The sequence below is a fragment of the Calidris pugnax genome, unplaced genomic scaffold, assembly GCF_001431845.1.
Source record: "Calidris pugnax isolate Ruff unplaced genomic scaffold, ASM143184v1 scaffold272, whole genome shotgun sequence".
NCBI lineage: Eukaryota > Metazoa > Chordata > Aves > Charadriiformes > Scolopacidae > Calidris > Calidris pugnax.
Window position 1 is genome coordinate 627,371 of NW_015091016.1, and position 11,538 is coordinate 638,908.

Below are 11,538 nucleotides of genomic sequence, written 5' to 3' on the forward strand. Positions count from 1 at the left end.
GTGGTTGGAAGGGACCTCAGAGATCATCGAGTCCAACCAACAAAAAACAAAAAAAACAAAAAAACAACAAAACAAACAAAAAACCACACACCAGCTCCCACCACCTAAACACACAACAACAACCTCCAAACCAAAAAAACCATCACCCACCCACACAACACCCCACCACAAACCAGTAATCTTGGGCACTAGAGCATGCCCTGAAGAACCATGTCTACACGTTTCTTAAATACCTCCAGGGATGGTGCCTCCACCACCTCCCTGGGCAGCCCATTCCAATGCTGGAAATGTTATATATAAATGAGTGCATTTAAAGTATTTGTTTAATTGATAGATGTTGGAGAAAAAAACCTTGATATCCTGGTTAGTCAAAATAAAACTATAGCTTTTCTAGACAACAACCCTCAGTTTGAATGGCTATATAAAGTACTTGAAGAAATAAAAAAGCATTTGATAATATTTTCACAAGTTAAAAAAATACTATGTCTTCCTTCTGACCTAGGAATAAGTCAGCAACCACTTAATGTGTCCAAGGTGTGAAGACAATTCCTATCTTCTAACTTGTAGTTACTCTGCAATTTTTCTTCCACATAGCTATAATGGATTGATCTATTTCATTGCCATTTTATACACTATATATGTCACAAATGTTAAAACCATTACGCTGGGTTTTCAAGACATCCTGTTGAATTTTCAATGAAATAACAAAATATCCTCAGAAAATTAGGCTCATGATTCTGAATAAGAATAAAACTGAGCTATAATTTCATATTTAACATGAAAAAAAATTCCAGGTAACATTCATTGCATTACTTTCCAGGTTAGACTTGCTGATAGTTCACATTAAAGATATTTAAAACTCCTTCTCTAAAGAGCTCAAAAAGCAATGCAGAAAATGCAGAAATTCTGTGGATTCATCGTATCTCATCAAAGTTCCACTCTAGAATCTGAAACACAGTTTGATTTTAATATTTGTTGTTAAAATTTCAAATTTAGTGTTTGGGAAACATCCCAAACTAGTTTTATCTTCCAGTGCACAATGCATTTGCCTCTGAGACTGTCAGCATCCCAGCAATATCACCTTCTTTAACAGAGGTTCTTTGAAATTTTAAAGAACGGAATTTTCAACATGTTCGTGTACTTCATGTACTAATATTGCAGTTTTTCAGAAAGTGCTTTCTTTTTTCAAGTTGGTTTTTTGTTTGTTTGTTTGGGGTTTTTGTTTGTTTTTGTTTGGTTTGGGGTTTTTGTTTGTTTGTTTGTCCCCTCTCCATCTCCATCCCGTCCCATCCCCATCCCACCCCAGCAGGCCCCCCTGGGTGGCAGGACCCCCCCCGACACATGGCCTCCCCCCCCCAGCCGTGACCTCAGGGACCCCCCACACGGGGTGACAATGGGGGGAAGTTGGTGACACCGCACAGGGGGAAGGGCCGGAAACCCTTTGGATTGCGGAAAAAGGGAGGGGACGAGGGGGGACACGGGGACGAGGCCACATCCCGTCACCACCACGATGCCAGAAAGGGGGGTGGGCACCGCGGGGGGTACAACGCCTGTCCCCACGAGCACAGGGGTGTGACAGCAGGCGGGGACCCAAATTAGGGACCCCCGGTGGGGGTGACACCCATGGGGAGGGGACGCGGGAGCAGCTCTGGGATGGGGTGGGGGGGTGTCACTGTCCCAGGGCTCATACATCCTCGTGCAACTGGGGAGACTGGGAGCCCGGGGCAGCTACTGGGAGGGGTGGAGAGGTGGATCCATAGGTGTGTATTTATCTCCCACCAGAGGCACCGGCCTCAGCCAGAGCAGGAGCAGGACGCGGCCCCCGGTGCTGTGTTCGTGTGGGGCCGGAGATGGGTCCGTATATACAGCTATAGGTATATCTATCCTGCCATGTCACCCCTTCTGCCCCCTCCCGCCAGCCCCACAGGGCCACCTGGGCCAGCCTCACATCCCCAGGGCTACCCCAGTCAGTTTCACCAGTCCCCCAGGGCCAACTGGGCCAGCCCCATGTCCCCAGGGCCACCCGGGCCAGCCCCACCAGTCCCCCAGGGCCACCCTGGTCAGTTTCACCAGCCCCTCAAGGCCAACTGGGCCAGCCCCATGTCCCCAGGGCCACCCAGGTCAGTCCCACCAGTACCCCAGGGCCACCTGAGCCAGCCCCATGCCCCAGAGCCACCCTGGTCAGTCCCTCAGGGCCACCTGGGCCAGCCCTACATCCCCAGGGCCGCCTGGTTCTGCCCTGCCAGTCCCCCAGGGCCAACTGGGCCAGCCCCATGTCCCCAGGGCCACCCAGGTCAGTCCCACCAGTCCCCCAGGGCCACCCAGGCCAGCCCCACATCCCCAGGGCCCCCTGGTTCTGCCCTGCCAGTCCCCCAGGGCCACCCCCATGTCCCCAGAGCCACCCAGGTCAGTCCCACCAGCCCCACCTGGGCTAGCCCATCTCCCCAAGACCACCCAGGCCAGCCCTGCCAGCCCCTCAGGGCCACCCAGTTCAGCCCCACGTCCCCAGGGCCACTCAGGCCAGCCCCTCAGCCCCAAGGCCACCCCACCTGGGCTAGCCCCATCTCCCCAAGACCACCCAGGCCAGCCCTGCCAGCCCCTCAGGGCCACCCAGTTCAGCCCCACGTCCCCAGGGCCACTCAGGCCAGCCCCTCAGCCCCAAGGCCACTCAGTTCAGCCCCACCAGCCCCCCAGCTTCAGCCCCACATCCCCAGGACCACCTGGTTCAGCCCTGCCAGCCCCCTAGAGCCACCCAGACCAGCCCCATGTCCCCAAGGCCGCCTAGTTGAGCCCTGCCAGCCCCCCAAGGCCACCTGGGCCAGCCCCATATCCCCAAGGCCACCCCGTTGAGCCCCGCCAGCCGTCACTGCCGTCCCCGGGACACAGGGAGACAAAAGGCCGCGTCGCCCTTGTGGGGCCAGGACCTGGCAGCAAGAGTTTTTATTTGGCAGCCCCGGTACAAAGAGCTCGGCTACGTGTGAAGCGAGGAAGCGGCGAGTCAAACCCTCCCGGGGGCAACGGGCACCAAACCAGCCCAGCCCCATCCTCTGGGACGCCGTGGGGCCCGGCCACCCTCTCTGGGTGACACAGGAGAGGCGAATGCACGGCGGGACCCTTCTCGCCCGCAGTCGGTGCCGGGGGGTGAGTCCACCACATCCCAGCTTCTCCCAGCACGGGATTGTCCCGGGTCCCAGCGGAGCCCGGCAAACCCCGGGCCATCGCTGCAGCTCCATTTGGGACCGTGACATCATTCTCCCACAAAACCCCCGTTTTTCTGCCAGCCGCAGCGGAGAAAAAGCATAAAAACCACAAATCCCCATGGCCGGACACCGGCTGAGCAGCCTCATTTGCTGGACCCGGTTCCCCAGCACGGACTTGAGCAGAGCCCGCCGGGTTTGTGGGGTTCACCAGTTCTGCAAATTACCTGGAAAAGGCTAATTAACCACCAGGCGGGTGCGTCATGGTGGGGAGAAGGAGGGGGACAAGCAAGGACGAAAGAGGGTGAAGGGGAGCGGGGCTGCCATCACTCACCCGACACGGGCTTCGGAATGGAAAACACTGTATTGATGGACTTTACAAAAAAAAAATAAAAACAATAATATAATAATAATTATTACAAAACACGATCACGAACCAGCAGCCGACGATAAAAACACAGCGGAAGAGACACCACTTAAAACAGCCACCTCAGGAACAACACCGAATAGCGCCGAGAAGTCAATCCAATATTTACACAGACGGCTGAAAAAACCTCCGGTCAGTTATCTCAGACATTTAAAGTGTTTTAGATCAACTGGTGGAATATAGTGCCACACATTTCCTTGTAGTATAATAATAATAATTAATAATAATAATAATTATTAATAATAATAATATAATACTACTTCTAGATTAACTAAAAACCGAACAGCTCTTTACAGGGGTTAGGAGAAGTTGCTTTCACTCGTCTGACTTACCTGAGTGTGAGACCAAACCCAGTTAAAAAAATGATACTAAAATTGCCTTCATTGCCAGGAGTTGGTGTGACAGACCAGCGGCTCCGTTCCCTCAGGCCAGAGGGAAAGCCACGGCCCAACCGGTGCCGGTAACGTCCTTCCAAGGAATAAAGACGCGTCCTCCTCGGGTGAGCGACCCGACCACGTCTCCACGCGCTGCCCTTCCCCAACTCCTCCTGCTCCAATGTCCTCAGCCCTTTCCTTCTCCTCCTGCACCTACTTTTTCTCACCTTGCTCTTCGCTGCTCTCTCTCCTCTCTGCTTTTTCTTTTCGCCTTCGATAAATCCTGCGCCGTGCCCCTAAAACCACGTGGCCTCGCCTCAATCTTCCCTTCATCCCAGCCCCGGCCTCGCGGCACCGAGGAGGGGGTTTTGCCGTCGGAAGGTGCGGCGACACGAGGGGATTATCCGGGAATGGCACCTTCCTTCCTTCCCTCCCTTGTGCTTCCAGCCTCCTCGTCGGGTGAAAGGAGTTGGGGGAAAACAAAAAAAGAAAAGCGAAAGCTCGTCACTCCTGAATATGCACAAAGATTGGTGGGGAAACGCCTGATAAATACAGCCCCCCCCCAGCCCCCTGGAGAATCGCTGGGGATCACGCTCTGCAGGCAAAATCCAAACCTGCGTAGGGGGGACGAGGAGTCCAAGGCCCTACGCTGCTCCGTGCAAGTCTCATCACATCACCCCGCGGGGGGGTCAAAAAGGTGGCCTGGGCTGTCCCACCAAGAGTTTTTGTTTGTTTCTTGTTGTGTTGTCGTTGTGTGTGTTTTTGTTTTTTAAAGAGGAAATTTCCTTTGATGCTTCAACAAAGCGGGGCTTCGTAGCACGACCGCGTGGGATTGGCTTTGCCATGACACGAGTTCCCCTCCCGTCACGCCGCGCGTCCAACCTGCTCGGCCCTCACCGTCGCCGACAGCCCTTTCCGCCCCCCCCGGCCTTTCCCCCCTCATCACACCCCCCCCCCGGGGGGGCCAACGCTACTGCTTAGTTTCTTTTTTCACGCAGAAATGGCCGGTTTGAGTTGCCGACTCCAGGTTGTGCTGCGACTCCTCCATGGGCCGGGGGTTGCGGGAGTGGATTTTCTGGTGGCAGTTGAGCGACTCCTTGTAGCGGAAGTGCTTGCCGCAGACGGGACACTGGTAGGGGGTCTCCCCGGTGTGGACCCGCCAGTGTTTGAGGAGGTGGTCCCGCCGGATGAAGCTCTTCCCGCACTCAGTGCACTGGTAGGGCCTCTCCCCGGTGTGGATGCGCTGGTGGCGGATGGCTTTGGAGAGATCTCGGAAGTCCTTCCCGCAGTAGGTGCAGGTCAGGGGCCCGTCGCCCTTCCCCGTGTGGAGCTTCTGGTGGAGGATAAGGCTGACCTCCAGGCTGAAGCTCTCCTTGCACTGGGAGCAGGTGTAGGGTCTCTCCACCATGTTGTTCACCTGCCTGACGAAGCCGTACTTGAAAGCAGAGCTTTTCTCCCCGTCGGGGCGCTTGGAGCCCGGTTTGGAGCGAGAAGACCCTTGGCCTTTCGTGGAGCTGCTTTTGGATTTCTGCCTGAAGCTCTCTGCGTGCTCCAGGGAAGTGCAGGCCTCCTCACTGGCATGTGCCTTCTGATGGGCGGCGAAGAGCTCCTTGTCCAGGAAGCTCTCCCCACACTCGCAGCAGATGTAGGGCCCCTCTACTGCTGCCACGTCCTCGGGAACGTCCTTCTTGGCCAAGTCTCTCCCGCGGCGAGAGGAACGCCTCAGCCCGTTGCCCGTGGGGGTTCTCCGCTGCGAGGTGGATCCGCTCTGGCTCTTGACACTTAGCTTCATCTCTTCCTCTGGGCTGGAGAAAACCTCTTCCCATTTGCCTGCCAAGGAGCCGGGAAGCTCCAGGCTTTCGGGACCTTCCTCATCACACTGCTGTTCATCTGGCGGAGCAGAGACAGTCATGTCATTTCTCTGAGAAAAGAAACTGCCTCGTTAATTTTAGACTGTAATTCTCTGGGGTCCCTGCTTTCCACACTCAAGAAACTCTACGGGGTGGCAAGTCCCGTCTGGGAGCTGCACACGCCCTGCTGGGGTATCAACACCACCGAGGTATTTTGACTTAGAATTGCAGAATCATTGAGGTTGGAAAAGACCTTTTAGGTCATCGAGTCCAACCACCAGACCAGCACTGCCCAAACCACCACAGACCCATGTCCCTCAGCACCACGTCTGCCCGGCTCTTAAATCCCTCCAGGGATGGTGACTCCACCACTGCCCTGGGCAGCTTCTGCCAACGCTTCACAACCCTTTCCAGGAAGAAATTCTTCCCCAATATCCATCCTAAACCTCCTGTGAAGCAACTTGAGGCTGTTTCCTCTTGTCCCATCGCCTGTTCCTTGGGAGAAGAGACCGCCCCCCTCAGCCTCCTTTTCTCCAGGCTGAACACTCCCAGCTCCCTCAGCTGCTCCTCACAAGTTCTCCAGACCCTTCTCCTTGGTCTCCAGACCCCTCACCAGCTCTGTTGCTCTTCTCTGGACGTGCTCCAGCACCTCAAAGTCTTTCCTGTTGTGAGAGACCCAAAACTGGACACAGCACTTGAGGTGAGGCCTCACCAGTGCCAAGTACAGGAGGACCATCACTGCCCCATTCCTGCTGGCCACAATGTTCCCGATACAGGCCAGGATGCTATTGGCCTTCTTGGCCACCTGGGCACACTGCTGGCTCATACTCCATCAGTTGTTGGCCAACACCCCCAGGTCCTTTTCCACCAGGCAGCTCCAGCCACTCCCCCCAGCCTGGAGCACCCATGGGGTTGGAGTGACCCAAGAGCTGGACCCACCACTTGTCCCAGTTGAACCTCAGACCATTGTCCTCGTCCCATCGATCCATCCTGTCCAGATCCCTCTGCAGAGCCTTCCTACCCTCCAGCAGATCCAACGCTCCCGCCCAACCTGGTGTCGTCTACAAACTTACTGAAGCTGCACTCGATCCCCTCGTCCAGATCATTGATAAAGACTTCTTGGGAAACCTCAGACAGTACAATGGTGACATCTCTACATAAAGCTAGACAAAGGGAAAAAGTGGCTTCCTTAGGAGGAGGTGAAGCAGAACAGGTCTTTGAGAACATGTGGTTTAGGATAAAGGCAAAAAAAAACCCCAAAAAAACCTGAAGGAAGGGGAATAAAAACTCTTTTCCTTCTGGGCTCATACAGTGCCTGGGGCCGAAGGGTCTCCCATGGAATAAGGGGTAACTCAAAGCAACTGCCAAGGACCCTGGCAAAGGGAGGACGAAAAGAGCTGAGAGGATGTGGGGATATGGAGAAAAGGGCTGAAAAACCACAGGTTTCTGCAGAGCACAAGGAGGTAAAGCTGCACCGAGCACCTCTGTGCCCAGAGAAGACGGCTCGGTGCTCCCTGTCACATCTGCTTGTCACCCTGTCACACATCTCAACGTGTGGCTTGAAAAGGGGCCGCTGTGTTTGCATCAGGCTGGAACTCTGGAAAAGCATCAGCCAGAAGAGCTGAGCTGGTTCTGGGAACGAAGGCAGAAAAGCCAAAGGCACGTCCCAGCAAGGGACGCTTCACGTGTCCCCAAGGCTTCAGAGCAGGGAGGTGACAAGGACAAGCCTTTTGCTGCGCCACGAGAAGCCTCACATTTGGCTGAGGGAGAAAGCTGTGAAAAATACCGCTTTGCGTGTTCGTCAGAGAGACTTTTAAGGACGTTGCTGCTCAGGCCAGGGAAGATTTCCTGTGCTACACCGCGCTCCCGCTCATCTCCGCTTCAAGGCTGACCAAACACGCTGCCTCACCGAGCGCTGGCACACGGCAGAGGTGATCTGTGCCACCCCCTACCCAGCCCCAAAGCTGCTTCTCCTGCCCTCTGCTCGCCCACTGCGGCTTCTTCTGCCCGCGGGCTGTCCATCTGCCCGGGCTGCCCTCCAGCTCCCACGCTGGCCCTTCAGGCAAGCCTGGCAGAGTCCCCAGTGGAAGCAGGATCTCACCCCGGGCAATCTTGGCAACCCTGGCAAGTGCCAAGAGCCCAGAGCTGGCCTCTCTCTCCCCCTCTGCGCTTCTAACTCACATGTACTAGGGACCTCCATGCCTTCCTCTTCGTCAGAGCCCTCGTGGCTTTCAGCCAGAGTCTCTTCGTATTTACTCCAGGAGCCATCATCCGGACCAGGAAAGGAAAATTCTGCACAGGAGAAAGGAGGAGAGGAGTTGAGGCTCACTCCTTCCAGCTGCTTCACAGAGGATTTCAGGAGAGACGGCCGCAGCGGGTAAGAGCCGACTCGGGAGGCAACGTCACCCCTGTCCCCAAGGATGGAGCTGGCAAAACTCAGCAGGAGAGGCAGGTGGAAGAATGCAGGCGGGCAGTGGCAGCCACGTGTCTGCTTTCCACCTTCCCACCCAGCCCTAGGAGCCCCGGGGCTCACCGGTGCTGGGGTCTGTAGGGGTTTCTCCTCCCTCCGAGTCCTCCTGATCCTCCGCGTTGGGGTCCTCTCCTTGCTCGATCCGCGACAGGAGGTCAGGCTTCGAAATGGCAGCATCTGGGCGTTAAAAAAAAAGAGGATCAGAACCTTTCCTTCGCCCTCGCAGAGGGGGGAGAGAGATTGACTCTCAAACCTTCGCCCACCAACCTTCCTTTTGCTGCTGGGGATGACGGGTAACGGAAAGAGAGGCTTAGGAAGATGCTCTCACACATCTGCACCGCTCACCTTGTCTGGGCCCTTGGGGACATGAGCGGACTGCAGGAGCACACTCTGCTCAGGTGAGGAGCACCTCCCAGCCTGCAGCGTGAGGAGGAGAATAAGAAAATGCATCTGTGCTTACCTCCGGGGCTTCCTTTCTTCTCCTCTCTGCTAAGGTCCGCGGATCCATTACAAATGGGGACTTCAGCCTCGGGGACAGCACCAGAGCTGTCACAGCCAGCGGCAGAGCAGGGGAAGTGCCCTCCCCATGCGGTTCCCTCCAGCCAGGACCGCTCCATCCTACTCGTCCGAGTCACAGGCTGCTCGCGGGTTTTGGTGGGGGAAAGGGGGGACAATCACAATCTCTCCTAGGGTGGAGAGCCGTAAAACTTCATTTCCAAACAAGTGTGAGCCTCTGGGTATCAATTTCCACCGCTGCCCTAGTGGGTCCGTTTTGCCTTATACGAGGGCCAAACCCCTAAAAACCTCATTACTCAAAGGAAACCTTCAGATGAAGCACAGATACATTTTTCTAAGCTCCAGGCTCAGATCCACAGATTCCCTTCAGACTACGTTCCTGCACCTCTAGCGTAGGGCACAGGATTGGTTTTTAACCAAGAGAACGGGGGGGCAGTACTTATCCTTCACCTCTTTCCCTTACAGGCAGGGACTGCAAAAGACCTCTGTCCAAAAAATAAATAAAGGAAGAAACGGGGAGGGGAAAAAAAAAAAAGGAATAAAAGGCCTGGATTGGACAACCGGGTGGCAGATGAGGCTGCTCACCAGTGGCCTCACACAGGGAGGAGATGTTTGTCTAGCAGGGGCTGCCTCTGCGCTCCCACCCACCGCACGGGGACAATCCAGCCAAGGCAAGGTCATTTCTCAGAACACACGTAGGTGCTCGTGATGGCAACGGGTCCCCCGGAGGGGAATCCCTGCAGCCGGGACTGGAAGGAACGAGCAGAGCACGTTCGTTTAGCCCTGAGCCGCTGGAGGGGGAAGCGGAAGGCAGAGCCTGCTTTTGCCTGTTGCTTCTCCCCAGCTCTACAGGAGCAATAACTTGCGCAAGAAACGGTCCCTGGGAGGAGGCTGGGGTCAGGCAGAGCGTCGAGGCCGACAAACCTCGCTCTCCTCCCTTACAAAAGGCAGCTGAAGGACTGTCCACCCACGGGAAGGGCTGGAAGGAACCTCAGGGGCAGGGCACCCCTCTGCTGCCCTAAGCGGCGAGCAGGCTGATGCACCCAGCGCAGTGGATGTGTGGACCTTTGCGTGACAAAGGAACTCCCCCTCTTCCCCCATCTTTCCTCGGGCGTGAGGCTCCTCTGGCTTCCCTTCCTCCTCACGACCCAGGCGCTCGCTCGGTTCCTACCGGCCACAGGGAGACGCGGCCACCGCGGCGATGCCGGGGACGTCCGTCCGTCCCTAAACCGAACCGCCGAGGACTGACCTAATTAGCCAGGGCTGCTGCCGAAATTTCCCAGACCAGCACACACCATCCGCCCTCCCCGATCCCGCTGGGCATGGCAGCGCTTCCATCCGCCAGGCCCCGGGAAAACCCGGCACATGAGAAGCCTCAGAGGAAACCCCAGCTTGTCTTTACCCATCGAGATGACAGCCTCGTAGTTGCCTTTCATGATATGCCTATAAAGCTCCTTCTGCCACTCGTTCAAGCTCTTCCACTCCTCCTCAGAGAAGTTAAACGAAGCGTCGTTGAACGCCACGGGGACCTGCAAGGAGAAGCATCGCACACTCAAGATGTTTTGCTTCTTGTTGAATTAAAAAACCTGGGGGTTTCTTCTCGTTCAAACTCCTCGAGAACTGCGCAGGACAGTCCCAGGCAGCAGCACCTGCTCCTCCCCAGACGCCTCGCTCGGCCCCGTGCCCGGCTGCAAGGGACACGACGGGGTTCTCCCTCGTCACCTGCCTGTCCCCAGCCCCCTGCCCAGCCTCCTCACTCTGCGGGCGATGTCTCACCCGACGCAGCCTCTTTTCCCACTTCATTTTGGAGGCAGTTTTGCTGCCATTGCCTCTAAAAAGGAACTGTGCCCTGCCCTGCCCTGCCCAGCCACCGCAGCTGCCCTGGAAGGGGGCGACGAGCGCGGGGTACAAGCAGAACGACCCTGTTTCAAAGATGGGAGCAGAGGACACCGTTACCTTGGGGACCTCCCCCTTCGCCCCCGGGGGCAGCCGCAGGATCCAGAAGTTTCTGTTCTTCAGGAGGTTCTCCATGTTCTCCAGCCTCTTCTGCAGCTGCCCGTACTCCTGGATGAGGGTGCCCAGCGCCGTCCACTTGCTCTCCAGCTGGTTCCCAAACTCCACCGCCGTCTTCTCGCAGCCGATCAGCTTGGTCTCCGCCATCCTCATCCTCCCCTCCAGGTTCATCAGCTGGGCGGCCTGGGCGTCCACCTTCCTGTCCACGGCCTGGATCTCGGTGACGAGCGTCAGGGAGATCTCGGCGGCCGGTAGCTCGGCCTCCCCGGCGGGGCCCTGCTCCGGGGCGGCCAAGGGCTGCTCCAGGGCCAGCTCCTTGGACTCCATCTCCCACTCCAGCTCCTACAGGGGGGAGGAGGGACAGAGACGGCGCCGTGGGTTCCGCCGACCGAGCGAGGGGTTGAACGGGGGCTCCGTGAGAGGCCGGGCCGGACCCGCACCCGCCGCCGCCGGGAGACGGGGAGACGGGGCCCGGCCCGGGGGGGGCACCGGGGTGGCGGCAGCGCTTACCTGAGCGGGGGCCCAGTCGGCCATGGCCCTGCGAGTGGCGGCGGGCGAGGAGGGGGAGCGGCGGCGGAAGGGAACGGGCGGCGGCGGAAAGGAGCGGGCCCGGCGCCTCCTCAGCAGCGGCGGGGCAGAGCGGCCATGCCGAGAGCGCGGGGCACGCTGGGAGCTGGCGGCGGGGAGACCG

The 11,538-nt window shown here is 57.2% G+C and overlaps 1 protein-coding gene across 5 annotated transcripts in view; it reads right to left on the minus strand.

Annotated features, from left to right (window-relative positions):
* The window catches only part of LOC106896038 (zinc finger protein 777-like), a 47,920-nt gene extending 36,418 nt beyond the window's left edge, over positions 1-11,502 (minus strand). For 3 of the 5 annotated variants that reach the window (XR_001413561.1, XR_001413560.1, XM_014955746.1), the window contains exons 1-2: positions 11,358-11,502; positions 10,791-11,189 (exon numbers count right to left, since the gene is read on the minus strand). Coding sequence is in view for 3 of the 5 variants with exons in the window: in XM_014955746.1 (XP_014811232.1) it covers positions 10,791-11,189; positions 11,358-11,381 (423 nt within the window). In the remaining 2 variants the exon portion in view is untranslated. Of the gene's footprint in view, positions 1-2,923; positions 5,889-6,921; positions 7,012-8,029; positions 8,141-8,381; positions 8,496-10,236; positions 10,364-10,790; positions 11,190-11,357 lie in introns of those variants that run through there. The other 2 variants (XM_014955747.1, XM_014955748.1) reach the window with 2 other exon arrangements.
* Between the last annotated feature and the right edge of the window lie 36 nt (positions 11,503-11,538).